At 36.1% G+C, this 16,980-nt stretch overlaps 4 protein-coding genes and 1 long non-coding RNA gene across 8 annotated transcripts; 3 read left to right on the forward strand and 2 right to left on the reverse strand.

The window, feature by feature from the left end:
* Positions 1-2,356: 2,356 nt before the first annotated feature.
* On the forward strand, positions 2,357-3,449 carry LOC149705185 (uncharacterized). Its single transcript, XR_016381550.1, has 3 exons — positions 2,357-2,651; positions 2,718-3,259; positions 3,363-3,449. It is a non-coding gene; the product is annotated as an uncharacterized LOC149705185 (long non-coding RNA).
* A 569-nt stretch (positions 3,450-4,018) lies between these two features.
* On the reverse strand, positions 4,019-5,724 carry LOC149705186 (solute carrier family 35 member G1-like). The gene is made up of 3 exons (XM_089865656.1): positions 5,689-5,724; positions 4,777-5,227; positions 4,019-4,711 (listed from the first exon to the last, which is right to left on the reverse strand). Exons 1-3 carry the CDS (start codon positions 5,722-5,724, stop codon positions 4,116-4,118), a joined length of 1,083 nt encoding a protein of 360 aa, XP_089721782.1. The 3' UTR covers positions 4,019-4,115.
* Positions 5,725-6,031: 307 nt separating this feature from the next.
* LOC149705187 (uncharacterized) lies at positions 6,032-9,079 on the reverse strand. Its single transcript, XM_089865405.1, has 3 exons — positions 8,992-9,079; positions 8,098-8,276; positions 6,032-7,944 (listed from the first exon to the last, which is right to left on the reverse strand). The coding sequence occupies exon 3, from the start codon at positions 6,809-6,811 to the stop codon at positions 6,365-6,367; it is 447 nt and encodes a 148-aa protein (XP_089721531.1). The 5' UTR covers positions 6,812-7,944; positions 8,098-8,276; positions 8,992-9,079; the 3' UTR covers positions 6,032-6,364.
* Positions 8,882-12,416, forward strand: LOC149705188 (uncharacterized). 4 transcript variants are annotated; one of them, XM_089865381.1, is made up of 4 exons: positions 8,882-9,120; positions 9,713-10,112; positions 11,026-11,502; positions 12,017-12,416. In XM_089865381.1, exons 2-4 carry the CDS (start codon positions 9,713-9,715, stop codon positions 12,241-12,243), a joined length of 1,104 nt encoding a protein of 367 aa, XP_089721507.1. In that variant the 5' UTR covers positions 8,882-9,120; the 3' UTR covers positions 12,244-12,416. The 4 variants fall into 4 exon arrangements, with proteins under 4 accessions (XP_089721507.1, XP_089721509.1, XP_089721506.1 ...); XM_089865383.1 differs by having other exon boundaries at positions 8,886-9,120; positions 9,759-10,112; XM_089865380.1 differs by having other exon boundaries at positions 9,047-9,207.
* A 141-nt stretch (positions 12,417-12,557) lies between these two features.
* On the forward strand, positions 12,558-16,672 carry LOC149705189 (uncharacterized). Its single transcript, XM_089865372.1, has 10 exons — positions 12,558-13,244; positions 13,829-13,987; positions 14,077-14,207; positions 14,643-14,827; positions 14,899-15,101; positions 15,167-15,352; positions 15,710-15,888; positions 15,956-16,092; positions 16,160-16,291; positions 16,369-16,672. The coding sequence occupies exons 2-10, from the start codon at positions 13,855-13,857 to the stop codon at positions 16,436-16,438; spliced, it is 1,356 nt and encodes a 451-aa protein (XP_089721498.1). The 5' UTR covers positions 12,558-13,244; positions 13,829-13,854; the 3' UTR covers positions 16,439-16,672.
* Positions 16,673-16,980: the final 308 nt, after the last annotated feature.

Genomic DNA, 16,980 nt, shown 5'->3' on the forward strand with positions numbered 1-16,980 from the left:
TCTAGCGAGGGAGGCGGACGCACCCACAACATCCCCCTCCCTCCCAATTGCCTTTCGTTCCCGCTCTCATGAACCACTTTTTCATTTTTTTAAAACATTCGCTTTCATACTCGTGGAAGGTTACCAGAAAAAATTTATTCGAAGCCATTTAGTTTTACCCCGAAATGTTTCGCGCGAATTTCGAGAATAGCTCTTCGGGCGTGATAAAAATTGCTTAATCCGTCTTATTACCTAAGAAATTCAACAGTTATTTTAGTGTCTATCAGACCCTTTGCCCAAAAGAGAATAGGAATCCTTTCTTAATAGAGGTTGAACCCAGGGTTCGACTCTAGGAACGAAACCCGATACGATAAATACGAGTAACGTCTTTAAAGTCTCCCTAAATTAGATTTACTGATTGATAAGTTCGAATTTCATTTTGCCTTTCAATGCCAATACGGTAGACCCATACTTAGGCGTTATAGGGTTGCGTTCTTACAGATCCTTCGGTAACACCGCCTGAAGTTCACCATTACTATTTAACGATGTCTTTAACTTAAGTCATTAAACTTGTAAGCATTAACGAGTGTTCTTGATCGTTGTACGGTCTTTAACATTAGTAATTAAGATTTCTTCAGTGAAGGGAAAAAAAGGTAAACAAGTCGAGAAGACAAAAATATCCCTAGCGTATGAAACGTTCCGGAGAAATCGGGGTTTCTTTGAAGGCAACAGAGACAAGATGTGTATGTATTATGTATTCTACACCCTCTATCTATAGACAAACATTCGGTTTTCACGGAGAAAGGAACAACTCAATGCAACAAGATGCGCCCCTTCATGAATTTAAATGGGCTTATTGCTTATAAAACATTTAAGTACAAATAAGTATGGGTTTTCAGTAACATCAAAAACAGATTGAAAGAACAGAAGGTGATGAGGCACTTGGATACGTTGATGATTAGTATCCCTACGCCAGTTTACCCCGACCTTAAATTTTGGTATCTTGGTGTATTGCATTGAATGCTTGTATTTGTAATCTAAGTACCCCAAGCGCCTAAAGCTGATCCAACACCAAATATACCTGATTTACGTTTCATTACAAGGACACTAAGCGTTGTCAGGGGGACCCATTACGTAAATAGCATAAGCTAGTCATAACTATAGCGAAGTTTTTCGAAAGCTTAGTGTTGGAATCTCTGGGTGCGGCAGGAGGTGATGGGTTGAGGGTAGAAGGATGTTGGAAGGCAGCCTAGAGATGATGTCATGCCGCAGTGTCGAATTACTAATTTCGAGGTACGGGCGGACGAGGGTTTCCTCCGCCAGCGCCATCTTTACGGCGTTTTAATGGGACTGCGTGGGAGGAATCCCGAACGCCGCTCTTGGGGGGAGGGAGGGGGAGGATGGTGGTACTGCTATTAAAAGACTTTCTGGAATAACATAAAGGTAGCAGCCAAATCAAGCTGAGGTTCCTGGGCCAAATATCCTTTGTCCCACTTTCACGCGATTAAAGGAAGAGTTGCGAGGATTTCATGGTCAAAATGGCGGCGTTACTGTGACAATACCACTTATTTTGAGAATCGAATAAGACCAGTTATCAGCTATTACTTTGTATCGTCCATTTCGTGTTGGCGGTTTCAACTAGGAATTGTTTTTAATTTTGATATCGTTAATTAGGTTCTATTTCAATTTGCAAGACAATTACGGATAATCAGTGTTAAAACTGTTTAGGCAGTCGTATGTCAAGTTTTCTACCATGTAAACGAAATACATTGGACAGTAATTCTTGTATTCCGCTTAGTTTTCAACACATTGTTCCATCATTTTGCGTAGAATGCCTATTACTCGAAAACACAACTCGCTTTCATTAGACACTGTTAATGCATTATTGACAATCTCTATTGCAAAATATGTCACGCCCATAAAAGAAGTTTCAGTATCATTTTCGTAACTATGGTTAGTTTACATTCGTATACTCTTCCTTTAATTCTTAGCTAGGTTATATTTATAACTCTTTCGTTTCGTCCCAGAGTGAGTAGTTTGGCAACAGAGAGTTATTTTGAACCTTTTTCGCGTTGCAAAGTTGAACGAGGTTTATAACTGGGTACCATATTGATTTAATAGCTCGTCCACCCCCTCTAGTTACCAGCTTCTTTATTCTTTCTTCATTAATTGATTGGTGGCGAACGCAAATTACTGGCGGGTGGAAAGGATATACCGGCACGCGGCTAGTACCGTCTGTCAATGTTTTTCTTTAACCCACGATGCTTGACAACAAAGGGGCGTTGTTGTGTTTGGATCTACTTGAGCCGCTTGTCTAGCTTCTAGTAAAAAGATCGATTGATTTTGGTAAATTTATCAATTGATAACATTGTAAGTTATTATAAACGTTATCGATAGAGATTAAGATTCGAAACTGAATCCTGGCGTTGGCAACTAATCCAGAAGTACCAAAGAACTAGGAATCCCATTTTCTAGGCCTAGACTTGATGGTTCTAGTTTTTGAGTTAAATCTGATATGATTATATTATCTTGGACGAGGAACATTTGACACGGGCAACCCAATGTATTGACCGTATGGGTCTTGTACCTTATGCAACCTTTGGGTCATCCACCTTGACGCGATAAAGGGATATTTTAGAACCTCCAAACGTTAATAAGCATCGATTATCGAGGTAGAAATACAATTATCCGTGTTACTTGGATAATTTACAGTCTAATTTATCACAGTTTCCAAGCAGTTGTCTGTCAACCGAAATATACTATTCCTAGAAATTCAGCGTCCAACAATAGACTAAATTAGCTGGAATAATTTTGGTAAGCCAGACATCAAAAATACGTTCTCTCCTTCAAAGAAACGCTTGTTTTTTTAAACAAAGTGGTGATTGTCCGCCAAAAATACCGTTATCTAAACGGCAAAGAATGGAATGAATATAACTAAGAGGTATTGAGATTAGATCTGGTCGTTACGAAAGCGAGACGAAGAACTAAATCGTCGCGTCATGTTCTCTTAATTGGAGACCTAGTTTTATGTATTTGTGACATCAACAGGCAAAACTGTATCTCTAGAATCAATTGACCCATGACGCTGAAACCATTATCTCGTTCGTTAAGTCTTAATCTACCATCAATGTTATTGTCTCTTAAGGTAATGTGAAAGACTAAAGTTCTACAATTGTTTTTTCTTTTGAAACGCATATGTTAGTCTAGATTGCGAGGAAAAGCCGAGAATGACGAACTACCACATCCCCTTGAAAGTATCAGGGCTGGTTCGAATAACGCTGTAATGCCAAGTTATTGTATTAATAGAAATTCTGTCGAGAAAAGTGAAAAAGCGGAAAGAAGCTGACGGTTTTTTTTTTCGTCTTCTTTTCATTTTCCGCCAGGGTCCTAGTTAGTCCCGCATTTTATTATGGATATAAACTGTAACGCTGAAGGCAGCGCTCGAACGGTGGAACTTGGCGAAAAGCGACTCTACGACTCTTTCTTACCACCAAACTAGGCTTTGAGATTTAAACAGCTGTTATAAAAAGTGTACTCTCATTCTCGAACCTCCTACACAAGCTAGCCTACTTTCTACGCTATCAATCCCAGAATAAACAAGATCAGAACGACAAACCAAACAGTTTCACTCTTTACTATAACGAACCGATAAATTTGATTCGTTTATTCAAACAGTAAGCGTAGGGTGTTGCATTGTACATGAATACAATCGTCATTTTCTAGCCTGGTGCTTGCCTTTTGTAAAATTATAGTTTGAGATTCGTATAACGATGTATTTGAAGTTTGTACTGAAACTGAGTGATTTAAAAGTAATATTTTCACATTATCCAACGAAGATCGTGACTAAAAGTTTCTCTCGTTTACGCGATGATCTCTGCCGGAAGCGCTACTTTTCTCCCATCTCGGAACTGTGCCAAACCCAATAGCCAAAATTGCCACCAAAAACTACCTAGATTTGATTTTTTCGACAGTTTTCACGCGAATTAACCGTCACTTAAGGCGAAACCTCATTGTTATTTCACACCTAAATGGACTAAAATTGAGATTCTACTTTTTATAATACTAATATATTACTAAAAATACTCGATTGTAAGTATGAAATATCAGACTCGAGAAATACACAAAGTTCTTTTATTTCACGTAGACAACAACTTGAATTTCTTTTTCATCGAGGAATCATCGGGCAAACTTCCGAGATATTTACTTATGTTTATGGCGACGCCACCCAACAGAACTAAAACAGCGCCGCTGATGTTAAACGCGTCCACTTCGGCCGCGAAAAACGCAAAGTCAAAAGCAAAAGCGCACAATATGTCCGAGGCTGACCGGGCGATGGAGACTGGTCCCGAATTCTCCACTTTCAAAGCTTTGATTAAAAAGAACTGCCCCAAGAAACTGACCACTCCCATCAAGAGCATCACTCTAAAATCGTACGCTTCGAGCTTTTCAATTTTGAAATCATCCCCCATTATGGTGGTAATGGCCAAAGTAAATACCACCGACATCCAAGATGAATGCCACAAAATAATCTCGACCTTTACTTTGCGTAACAGGCTCGAGAAGATGTAGAAAGAGCTGACTGTAAAGATGGAACACACGCCGTAAATGACGCCTTCAATTTCGGACGAGGTCCACAAATTCTTCGTCACAATGTGCCATGGTAACTTTACTACCAAACACACCCCCATAATTATCAAAAAGATGCTGATAACCAGGGTTACCCCGCATTTTTCTGAAATATTTAAAAAAGTATTTTTTTCACCAGAATTTTAAATTTAACTACTTTTATTTACCAACCTTTTAAAAATATTCGTCCAAGAACCGCTATCAAAGCGGGACTGCTAAAAATGATAACGGTCGACTCTTCGATTGACACTCTTTGTATCGTTGAGAACATAAGGATGACACCGGCGGTATCGCAAATGGCCCTTCCAAATACCAAGCCACTGTCTTTTAGGTCGAACATGAAACTTTCCCCGCAGTACACAGCCAGAGGCATGGCGAAACTAGCCGTGAACAAGTGTCGAACGATGGCCAAGTGATTCGAGGAGACATTCGCCAGTAGTTTGACGCACAGCGTGCAAATTGAAAAGTTGATTCCTGATAGAACGCCGTAAAATATTCCAGTATAGTTGCGCAGTGGGTGATTTTCGTTCACAACGAAGTTACTGGCTACGCGGTCGCAGTATTTCATATATGTACCGAATTTATTTTCCACTTTGCTGACTAATCTAGTTTGTTCCGTTACCTGTGATTTATTTGTAGAACAAACAATTTGAAACTGTTACCGCAACGGTAGGGGTTTCTAGGGTTGAAAATTGCTTTTGCGATAGCCACCTGTGCCTAGGCAAAGGCGGTATAGCGTCGCTGGGTTGTCAAAATTATTTTAATCCTGACAAGCCACGTTGTATTTAAAATAATCCAATGAGTAATTAGAACTACCCATTCTCAGGGCCGGATTAAGCAATTTTACACCCTGGGCCCAAGATAGTAAGCGCCCCCTTAAAGGAGCAGCAAATGTTGCTGAGGGGGAATAGTTTAATTCAAAGCGCCCCCAACAAGCCTTGCGCCAGGGGCCAGTGCCCCTCGCCCCCCCCTTTAATCCGGCCCTGCTCATTCTAGCCACAATTAAATCATCAAATTGAGAAATTTATTGCCCGGAGAACGACTGGACTTTAAAACATTTAGGCGTAGTTTTAAAGGACTTACCTTTACCGCGCTGTGACCAGCATTCGAAACCACCATGATTTCCTGTTTTTAAAATTTTTCCGTTCAAAAACATACGAACATACTGTTACGATAAGTGTAGTAGATTTAACTGTTAGAAAATTATTCAGGTCGATAACGTACATTGGTATATAGGAAATAGCCTTGTATGCCTGCAACGCAAAAATGTCAATGTCAACTGAATAAATTTGCGCCTTTTAATTACCGAGTGACTCCCGCGACAAAAAGTAGGACAAACAAAGGCCTTTCTCGAACTTGATGCCAGTCATTCAGACTGTCAGGAATGGAAAGTTATTAAGATGTTTATAAATAATAATTCTTTGCATTAACCTCTTAAATGATTAACTTTATTATTTATAACTTTACATAATCAAGTCGAAGACTCGCGAAGGATGTTTGGATGATTTTTAACATTAAGTGTTAAAACACACTTCCTTAGGAATGTGCAGATGTTTATCATGAAATTAAATTTAATTACCGCTTTTAAATGTATTCTGTTTTGATACGCACTTTAGAATCTTCGAGAAATGTTTACGTTATTCACGCTGCACGTTTACGAACGCGGTTACGTGGAAATATCTTAACCTCCAATTTAAATAACGATTAATCACCCGTCACAATTTCCTTAATTCATAAAGGTCCTTTAGAAAGTTAACTATTACTTAACTTTTGCCGTTATAACAACACGCACGGCAAATCCAGTGAAAGGTTTCGACGAAATTTTAATTTTGACAAAGTCCTTGTACAATCCGCCTTCTTTAACTCGGGCGAAAGGTCGATAATTATCGTCGAAACAATCGAGAACCAGTATCGACGAAATGGAGCACGATTTCAACTTCGGTATCGAATCGCTTCTAAACTCAATTTCTTTCCTTTGCTTTCCAAATTTTTCAACGCCTTCGAAGAACTCGTTCCAAACGACCACGTCTCCGTCTTCGGGCATTCCCTGTCTCAAAGCGTGGTAACTCTTTTGTTCGGCGGTAAGGGCCGTTTCTAAATACAACTTCAATCCTTTACCATTCAATTTAGCCAAATTTGGAATCGTATTTAAGTACGAGTTAATATTCATGGCTTCAGCACCCGCCGTTGAACTTTCCTTCGACATTTTTGCCTTCAAATTAAAACGTTCTTAATATCTGTAATGACACAAACTCTCTTCGATGCGAAAACTGGTTTTTTGCCCTACTAACGTTGGCCAGAGATATTTTACTATACAAGAGACGTGATGCCCTTTTTCAATTGTTGATAACCTTGATCGAGAAATCGTGAAATGTTGCTAGGAATTCTTTTGACCCGGGCTCGGTGATTCTTTAGAGTTTGAGAATTACTTATTTGCCGTGTCGAAAATATACTGAACTTTGTAAAAAGGTTTAAAACTGTGGGTCATATCTCAGTAACGCGAAAGCTATGGTAATGTTTTCGAATAGAGGTTGTCGTTATCTCGTAAGTTTTATCTCTAATGATACAGGAAGATATATTTAAGTATTGCATCAATCTCTGAGCTTTACCATCTACAATCTCTGTAATAATGTACATTTACCTTAACATTAAGCAACGCAATAAGAATAAATATGATAATTTATGAAATACTTTTATAGTGTTGTTATATGACATCAAAAACTAGTTTCAGAAGGAGTGACCATTAATGAGATAGAGCCAAAAAATTGTAGCGTTTCCAATCACCCGTTTTCAAGTTTAACAAACGTTAATTGTGAAATTTAGCATTAATGCGAATGGAAAGTGCCTAACTTATTGTTACTATATTACTTATGCCTTAACACAGTGGCGGGTTACTGTATTCAAAAATCGACGGAAATGCGGCGCTAATGTATTCAGAATATTATTATGAATGGTTCATTATTCGCGCCAAGTTTACCTCTATCACGGTAATTACGCTATACTTCAATAATATCAATATAACTTGACAGTATAAAATAAGCTTGCCTGAATATTACTTATTAATACTTTCAGTCCAAAGGAACATTGTTAATTTACTTTCAAAATATACAAAATTCCTTAGTTTTGTACCCGTTTACGCCTTAAGTTTTCGGTGGTATTGAAATTAAGCATATTCGTGTGTAAAACTGAGCCATCAAATATTTATGAAAGTATAAAAAAAAATTAAATACAAATAATTTATATTTTAGCCCATGTATTTTTATTCGCTAAATAATCCATCAAACTTGGGTAGGATATTAATTATTTTTCTCGCAATCTTAGCCAGTAGGAAGTACGGGGCTGCAATAAATTTAAGAAATTTTATTATTATTGGACTTACTGATATGACATTGGTTACTGAGAGCAGGTAGTGGACAGACCGTACTGCGTGTCACTCAAACTCTAGAGCTCTCAGTAAGGCTACGTGTCATAGTGTGGTTCAAGATTACTTACACGTTATTGGCCAATTCCCTTTGGAAGCTGTTTGAGATATCGGAAAACAATGTTCCGAAAGCGGAAGTTGTATTCATAACCAGCCCCATGCCCGCTTGTACAGCGCCAACCCCAATATCGATAAGCCGCTTGCCGAAGTCTTGGGTTGGTTGTATTAGAAATAATTGACATCTCACATTCTGGACCAGATATGAAAATAGTACCAGTACGTAATAGAGTAAATAAAACAGTAACATTTGTGATTTATTTCAAAAATACGTGTTTCTGTGAAACGTCGTCGCGTGTATTGTGATGCGCTGTACAAGTTTTAAAGCTACACCTTAATGTACACGTATGAGATGTTCTACAACTGTGCGAGGGTGTTAACGTAGTTTTAAAACAAAGGTAGTGTAGGTACTTCAATCTAAACGTTGACATTTACTCTCATAAAATAAATGAGTTTGTTTCACTGCGTAAACTACTAGAAGAGCTATTTGTGATATAAAAATGTGTGTGTAGATACGGCATTTGTAATTAATAAATATAAATATAAGATTTAATGACATAAAGATCAAATTATTTTGACGAAAAACACTCTCCCATAGAAGCTTAAAGTAGTTTTCATAACTTTTAAATTTTCCCGGCGAAAATCCGACAGTCCGACAGCGTGATTGAGTAGGCTGTTATCAGTATAGTGTGCTACCGCTATACTGGGGGGGAGGAAACTGTGACGTCAATATTGGGCCCCGAATTTGTATTGCCCAAGCTGACGACGTCTCGCAACTGCCAATATGGTCGCCTGAAAATAAGGTAAGAGATAAGAGCATGTGACGTCACTACAAAGTTCGTGGTAACACACTATAGCGCGTCGTCTGCTTCTAATAACTGCTGCGATGCGATAAACTCGGTACTCACCTTGAAAGCATAACTATAACTGACTGACATAAGCATTATTTCTCAGTTTTATCACTCGGTCTTTAGTCTATCGGCACGGGTATTCCAGTAACGCGCAGTGCTGCAACGCCACATTTTTTTTTGTTATCGGTAAGGTTAATTATGTTGAATAATTACTATATAATTTATATAATCAGCAGTTGATAATACGTATATAAAATATACCATTATGTGAAGGTAAGATATATCCTTAATATAAATTTAGAAATACTATAAATAACGTTTAAACTTAAATTTTATAAGAAACGTTTAAGCTTTTGACCAAGGCTTAGTACCAAATTTGGTTCAAGTGGGTGTGAGAGGTTCGACACTCCTATTGCAAATCTCTTATAATAGGTTGCAAATTTTGAATTTAAACGCTACAAAATGTATTTTAAAATTTTTAGAGGTTGTATAATCTGAGAAATTTAGTTTTGAACAAATACTTTTGCCAAAATTTACACTTATCAGATAGATATTGTAAATATTTTATTAATAGTATTGGTTCCCTTGGTATTGCGCAAGTTATTTCAAAATTTGATATATCTGAACTATTATCTTAAACACGATGTTACGAAGAAGCATTTTTATTAAATAGTGAAGAAATTAACTTTCCTCCCAATATCTAAAGCACTGTTTCATATATTTTTACGTTAACACTCCACTGCCACGTACACCGTTGTTATTGTACCCTTTTTTGTAGATGCCTAGAGGCGGTCCTTTGATAGCGGATGACTTTATCTTACCAGCCTTAAACAATGAGACGTACGGAGACACTTTACGATGGATAAATCAAAACGAGGGCCTTTTCCATCTAAAACTCGTGCACAAGAACAATTCCCAGTGGAATGAGGATTACACTCGCGTTTTCCAGGACTGGGATCGTATGAAGGGGCGGAGCCAAAATTGTGATACTGGAAATGGGTATCTAACGGACGCCAAACAACGCTTTAAGAATGCAATGAGAAAATGCCGCTTTCTTGAAGAAGCTAGTGAATCGTTTCTAGCAAAATTTGGACTTCAAAGACGAAAACAAATACTATATTTTCTTTATAAGAAGAATAATGCGTGGAAACATGAAAAAGACTCGAGGAAAGGAAAAAGTAAACTAGGTTTTATGTTCATTATGGGAGGAGCCTAGTCATCCTATGAAATCCCATAATTTTCAACCCTATTCTTTAGTTTCATAAAGTATCCTATTAAATCCTATATTTTTCAGCCCTATTCTATAAGTTCCTAAAATGTCCTATAAAATCCTATATTTTTCAAGCCTACTCTATAAGTTCATGAAATATCCTATAAAATCCTATATTTTCATAAAATATCCTATAAAATCCTATATTTTCATAAAATATCCTATAAAATCCTATATTTTCATAAAATATCCTATAAAATCCTATATTTTCATAAAATATCCTATAAAATCCTATATTCTCATAAAATATCCTATAAAATCCTATATTCTCATAAAATATCCTATAAAATCCTATATTTTCATAAAATATCCTATAAAATCCTATATTTTCATAAAATATCCTATAAAATCCTATATTCTCATAAAATATCCTATAAAATCCTATATCTTCAACCCTATTCTATAAGTTCCTAAAATATAATATCAAATCCTATATTTTTCAAGCCTATTCTATATTTTCATGAAATACCCTATAAAATCTTATATTTTCAGCCCTATTTTATAAGTTCCTAAAATATAATATAAAATCCTATATTTTTCAAGCCTATTCTATAAGTTCATAAAATAACTTATAAAATCCTATATTTTTCTGTCTGTTTCATGAAAAATCTTATAAAATCCTGTATTTTTCAACCTATCCTATAATTTAAGTTTCCCTGAAAGAAATGTTAGTTTTTATAAGGACTGTTAGTATTTGATCCTGAATAACGTAATATTTCCCATGAAACAGCTACAAAAAAAGAAAGCCACATACAATTTTCCAAAAAAAATTAATTTATTTTAATTTTATGATTAAAATAAAATTAACGTTTATTTTGCAGGTGCCTTAACAATAAGAAGAGTTATGGCAACATTTCGAGACTTGAAAGATACGAAAGAACTGAATTATAGCTTGCCAAAACACGAAATATTTCCAAAACCAAGTGTCATTAAACACACCAACAATATAGGGAAGGAGAAAATATACACGGTTACCGACTCTAGTAACTCGACGGAGTCGAAACAAGACTTTATTCGATTTAATTTGCCTAGCAATTTGAGCAATGGTCAAATTTGTATCAAAGTTCCCTCAAATGTTTTACAACGTGGTTCCGCTACTGTTAACCTAGTTGAAGACCACCAGCCTACTAATTTGGTTGCTGCCAAAAACGGCACCGCTTGCGTTGAGTCCAGTTTCAATTCAAACTTTAAAAATATTATCAAAAATAACGCGGCGGAAAGTGTTATAAAACGGGTTGAAAGACAGCCTGCTTTGTCCAATTGGTATTCCCATCAATATACAATGCCTCTGAAATATAGTAAGTCACGTGACCTAATTCTTAAGAATTAAGCTTACGACGCGTTACCATAGCGTCGACAGATGTCGCTATGGGCCAAAGTACGCGAGATTTTGGCGCAAATTTTGAAACGCGTATGCTAAGCAATAAAAACCGCGGAAATAATTAGTGACTGTTAAGTATCAATAGATGGCGCTATAATGAGGTTTTGATAGGTTTAAGTACTTGTAGAGTGCTGTCAGTTGTGACGTCAGATCCAAGGTTAAACGTCACGAGTCTGCCTTAAGCAATGGGCGGCCATGACAGTTACCGTTTTTTCTTTAAGGGAAAACAGCATGGGTGACGTCACACCGGCGCTTCTGACAGCACTCTGTAGCAGCTTTATTTTTAATCGAAAACGGGGGGGGGGATTTGATTGGTCAGTCAGTTTGGTTGAGTGATTAGGTCATATTTGTTGCGTCTGGTGGGGAGGGATTTTGTATTTCAATGATGGATTTATTTATAATTGAACATTTGTCGAAATTATTTTTTTCAGGGCAAAAAGGCATTGTGGAATGCGTAAATGACGAAGATAGTAGTAGTAGTAGCAGCAGCAGCAGCGATGGAGAAAATAAACTTGTTATTGTAGATTTTGATATGCCAAAGAACGATAACGCCTCGGTAAACTTTAATACTTCCAAAGACAGTCTGTCCAAAAATATTGTTACTACAAATGGAGTTCTGAATTTATCCAAAGATCATAAAATTTTACAACATTCTTAGTAAGAACTAAAGGTAAAACGTTACCTACTTGGACCTATTTTTTTAAGGAAACAAAAAAACCCTAAAAAAAGCTCACAAAATAAAATGCCAATTTTATAGTTTTTGTGCCAAATTATTTCTTCATGAAAATTGTATTTTTGTAATGTTAAATTAAATAATAATGTTTGAAATAAGTTTTGCGTTCAAATTATTGATAATCGTGTCTTCAAAACTAAAAACTTTCTAATATCTGTTACTTCAGTCAACAGATCCATTTTTCGTACTCGTCTTTTACTTTTTCAAATCTTTCTGTATAAACAGAGTTTTTATTAATTTTTTGGCAAATGAATTGCTTCGATGATAAGGAACATCACGCGTTCATTATTATCTGTAAATAACAATATTAAAACTATCTTGATAGTAAATACCCTGATTGGTTCGTTTTTCGGAGTTTCGCTTTCCCAAAAGTTGCTAGAACTCGCGATATCTTTCGAGATATGATTATGTTATTATTTTAGCCAACGTAAACAAACTGGTTTTGTCTAGTTTACGGAATATTTTAGAACATGGTGGTTTATTTCCAAGCCATTTGAGTAAACCTTAAATAAACCAACAGAGATAATATAAATAGAGTATTGAAACAGCTGGTAATCGTAGCGTAGTTTTTGTACTGGTACATTGTTACCATCGTTAATATCGGCTTCAATGTATGAAACGTACAAAAAAAATATTTGAGAAGTGGTTCGCGGGAAATTCTGTGTAAAAGTTTAAAGTCATTTTAAACTAAAATGCCTTTTATATTTTGATTAAGATAATTCCGATAGGCGTGTAAGCCAACCCATCGAGTCTTATCTCATCATTGATAAAGCTCGAGTAAAGTTTTTTGGAGGCTTTAGTATCGCGCTCAAAGAACACTCGTTGCTCGCGAACCGATTCGCCAAGATTCTCCGATGATAGCGAAATTCCAATCAACTGTTTAATTTCAGTGACTTCGTTCTTGTAAACGCATTTGTTTTTAAATTGTAAGTATCCATTGTTTCTTTTACCAGTTTTGGTTTTAATGAAATAGTTCATCTTACAAAATAACAAACCCATGCTGTTTGAACTCGAAGTCAAACCCATGTAGTTTGAACTCGAAGTGTGTAAAGTAAGGAGTAGCTATTAAAACGTGCCCCTTTTACTAAATCACAACAAATATGATTTAGGGTGTTGAGAAAGCGTTGTTAATTTCGTAGTGTAAGGGTTAATTATAAAGCACTTTACTGGAAAGATTTAATTTAATTTTTAGATAAGTTAAGGATGTTTTGCACTATTATTTTCCTATGGAATTTTTTTTCTCTGAAAATACTGATATTTTTCAAGTATTTGTGTTAGATAACGTGATACCAAAATTTCACCCAAACAACATGAAAAACATTTCCCAAAAGCCTGAAAGATAACTATCATAACCACCACTTAAGTTTTTCTTATATTCTTGACAAGTATCTATTGAGCAGCAATATTAAACAATAATTTTTGTAGAAAATATTTTAATTGTAAACAAACACCGTAGTCTACACGTGTCTTCGTATTTAATCTTACAAACTGTATCATACTTTAATTGCAGAATATTGTTCTACATAATTCTTTAAAATGAGCCTTTTCGTAATGAAAAAATTGTGTCAAAACCTTAAGCCATTGGCTAAGCTTCGCAATGGTACTCAAAGTCAACAGGCTAGAAAGCAAGTGCAATTGGTTCTTCAAAGTAGAAATTTACATCAAAGAAGTGAGTACAGCAAAAACTCGGAACTGTCCTCCGAAATAAGTTCATCTGAATTACAATAATATTTCAATTTCGGTCGCAATTTCTTTTAGGAAACAGTACAATTGCTCAAACTTCGGTTAAACCCGAAGCCCAACTAATAGCGGAAGCTCTTCCAACCACGAGCCACTCCTTGAAAGTCATCTTCAAAGACCATCAAGCGTGCGATTTCAAACATATATGGGTAAGAACTAACATTTAGTGGCATACCCATACTTATGAAGAATGTAATAGGGTTATGTTTAATATCATAAAAATAGGCCAGGGTCATCCGCTACAGATATCAGACATTCTATTAATTGATAGTTAATTTTTACAGACATTTAGAAATATCTCGTATTTGTTATCTTACAGCAATAAAATTTATCGACTCTATTTTTTAGCTTATCCTTGAGTGCTCCTATTTCATGTGTTTTTTAAGTTATCGTTTAAACCCCTTTTAAATCATAAAAACCGCAAAGTAAGATGGCACCCTTCAGAGATAAATATTATGATGTCATTATAATGATAAAGATCACTGTATTTGCGCCAATAATGTCATATTATCAGCAAACATCTGCCAAATATGCCATTTGACGTAAACTTAAATGCAAAAAAGAAATTCTTTTAATTGTTTCAGCTTCGGGACAATTGTAAGTGTCATAAATGCGTTCATCCTGATAGTAAACAGAAACTGGTAGATACCGCGTCATTGGATACGAATATAAAACCCAATTCCTTCTTCGTCAACGAGCATGGTCAGCTCAATGTCACTTGGCCAGAAGATAACTCTGGTGTTCATAACAGCATCTACGATGCTGATTGGTAAGTTGATTATTTACAAGTAATTCAAGAATCCCGCAATTAACAAAAATTTGCTTTACATCGCGTCTCAGGCTTTACAAGTATGGTCGAAGTTTCGCCATGGATTCTTTCGACTCTGCGGAACACGTGACTTTAGCTCCGTTGGAACTCTGGGATCGTGTTTCCATTTGGAAGAACATCCCAGAAATATCTTACCGAGAATTCATGGAAAGCGAAGCTGGATTACATTCTTGGTTGGAAATGCTTTACAAATACGGTTTCGCCATATTGAGAAGTAAGCTTAACTTAACTTAATTAAGGTAATTGTGCCAATGTTAAAATCTTGAAATTTTTTAAAAGATGTTCCTCAAAAGAAGGACGAAGTTATCAACGTCGTAAACCGATTTGCTTACATTAAGACCACAATTTGGGGTCAAACATTCGACGTCATTTGTGAACCGGTTCAAAGTGACCCGAGTCATTTAGCCTACACGGGAATGAGTCTTGAACTTCATACTGATATGAATTATAGAGAAAAATCTCCCGGTATGTTACGTTACGTATAAATACATTTCTTTCGCGATATCAGGAACAACACAGTGGGTTTCAACCTTAGCAATAATAAATACAGATAATCCTTAAAATGACTTGTAATATTAACGACGCGAAGTATTACGAAATTCTTTATCTTTACTAACATTCATTTTTATCTGTTTTTAATAATTGCGGTTGAAATTATGTAAGGCCTTGAAAATATCGCTGTTATTATGCAAATCTACTGTAGATATGAATTTGAGAATTATGAAGATTTGTTAATAGCTTCGTTTTAGATAAGGAAATATTTTCTAAATCTCCTTAAATGTCGATATTTTCGTTTATAATTCTGTACCTTTTCAATTTAAGGCCTGCAATTATTGCATTGCCTTAAGGCCAACGATCCTCAGGCTACTGGAGAAGACTACGGAGGTAAATCCTTCTTTGTAGATGGATTTAACCTGGCTAGGTTTTTAGAAGAGAATCACCCAGCGGCCTTTCATATTCTGTCCTCGACACCCGTCAAATTCAGTATTAAAAGCCACTCGGTAAAGAGAATTAACCTTTTTTTAATGCTTTTATTACGAATTAAATTATTAAAATCCAATTATTCAGATGACCTACAGTCAAACCATTCCCGTTATTTGTTTGGATAAAAATGGAGAAGCTGAAGAAATTCATTACAATAACAGAACAATGTCGCCTCTTCAAACACCGTCGCATCTTGTCATGCCATTTTACCACGCTTACAGGTAGCTAGCAGCGATGAATCATTTTTCTTACCGCTGTTCAATTTGTGTTTTCTTCTTTCTCGCTTAGTTTAATGGGTCGTTTGATGAGAGAAAAGAACTTTCAACTCTCATTTCACCTTCTCCCTGGTGATTTAGTAGCTTTCAATAATCGTCGAGTTTTGCACGGGCGAACTAGTTTCGATCCCACTAAAGTATCACGGTAAACAATTTTTTTACGCGTAACACTGTTGCCAAATTAATTATACTAATATTAACATTCTTGCGATCACGTTTTAGACATCTTCAAGGTTGCTACGTCGATATTGACGAAGTCTTTACTAGACTTCGCGCATTTCATCAAGACTAAGTCGAATGTTTAATGCACTTTGTAATATACATTTTTAATTTTAAAACCAATTTTTGGGAATTATTCTTTTAGTCTAGTTTCGAATTAGTTTAATTTTTAGTTTCGAGATCACTATTAAGATCCTATTAACGGTCTTCTTAGCTCTTAATTTTTGTATGTACCTTGGAAATAAGATTTGATTGTTGTAATACTTTTATAAATAAACCTCTTAAGTTTCCAAAGTCAACAAAAGAAGAGTCAATCAACAAGTAGGTATATATCTAAAATTACCAAGAAGCGATAGCCCTTTTCGACGTAAAACGGGGGGGGGGGTAGGCAACCCTCGCTATCGGGACATACAAGGGGTTAGACACATAGCCGTCACTCTTATAATACTAAACGACTGCAGCGCAGGCACCAAAAAGCGAAATGGAAGGCAAAGTTTTATCCCTTCGTCGCTTTCCCTCTTAGTTGTTCAAATTTTGGCGGCAAAACCTGTCAACTGTCAAGTTCCTACTTGTCTCAGCGCCACCATACGTCAGAAACATAGTACCGACCCTACC

This window comes from Phalangium opilio, unplaced genomic scaffold (genome assembly GCF_054372755.1).
Source record: "Phalangium opilio isolate 3A_F unplaced genomic scaffold, DU_Popi_V2 ptg000014l_1, whole genome shotgun sequence".
Taxonomy (NCBI): domain Eukaryota; kingdom Metazoa; phylum Arthropoda; class Arachnida; order Opiliones; family Phalangiidae; genus Phalangium; species Phalangium opilio.

Coding starts and splice junctions, on each gene's coding strand:
- LOC149705186 (XM_089865656.1), bottom strand. CDS start 5,724: ATGGTGGTTTCGAATGCTGGTCACAGCGCGGTAAAG. Junction 5,228..5,688: donor CTGGTCACAGCGCGGTAAAG/GTAAGTCCTTTA, acceptor AATAAATCACAG/GTAACGGAACAAACTAGATT. Junction 4,712..4,776: donor TGGACGAATATTTTTAAAAG/GTTGGTAAATAA, acceptor TAAATATTTCAG/AAAAATGCGGGGTAACCCTG.
- LOC149705187 (XM_089865405.1), bottom strand. CDS start 6,811: ATGTCGAAGGAAAGTTCAACGGCGGGTGCTGAAGCCATGAATATTAAC.
- LOC149705188 (XM_089865381.1), top strand. CDS start 9,713: ATGCCTAGAGGCGGTCCTTTGATAGCGGATGACTTTATCTTACCAGCC. Junction 10,113..11,025: donor AGACTCGAGGAAAGGAAAAA/GTAAACTAGGTT, acceptor TTTATTTTGCAG/GTGCCTTAACAATAAGAAGA. Junction 11,503..12,016: donor TACAATGCCTCTGAAATATA/GTAAGTCACGTG, acceptor TATTTTTTTCAG/GGCAAAAAGGCATTGTGGAA.
- LOC149705189 (XM_089865372.1), top strand. CDS start 13,855: ATGAGCCTTTTCGTAATGAAAAAATTGTGTCAAAACCTTAAGCCATTG. Junction 13,988..14,076: donor TAGAAATTTACATCAAAGAA/GTGAGTACAGCA, acceptor AATTTCTTTTAG/GAAACAGTACAATTGCTCAA. Junction 15,889..15,955: donor TCAGTATTAAAAGCCACTCG/GTAAAGAGAATT, acceptor CCAATTATTCAG/ATGACCTACAGTCAAACCAT.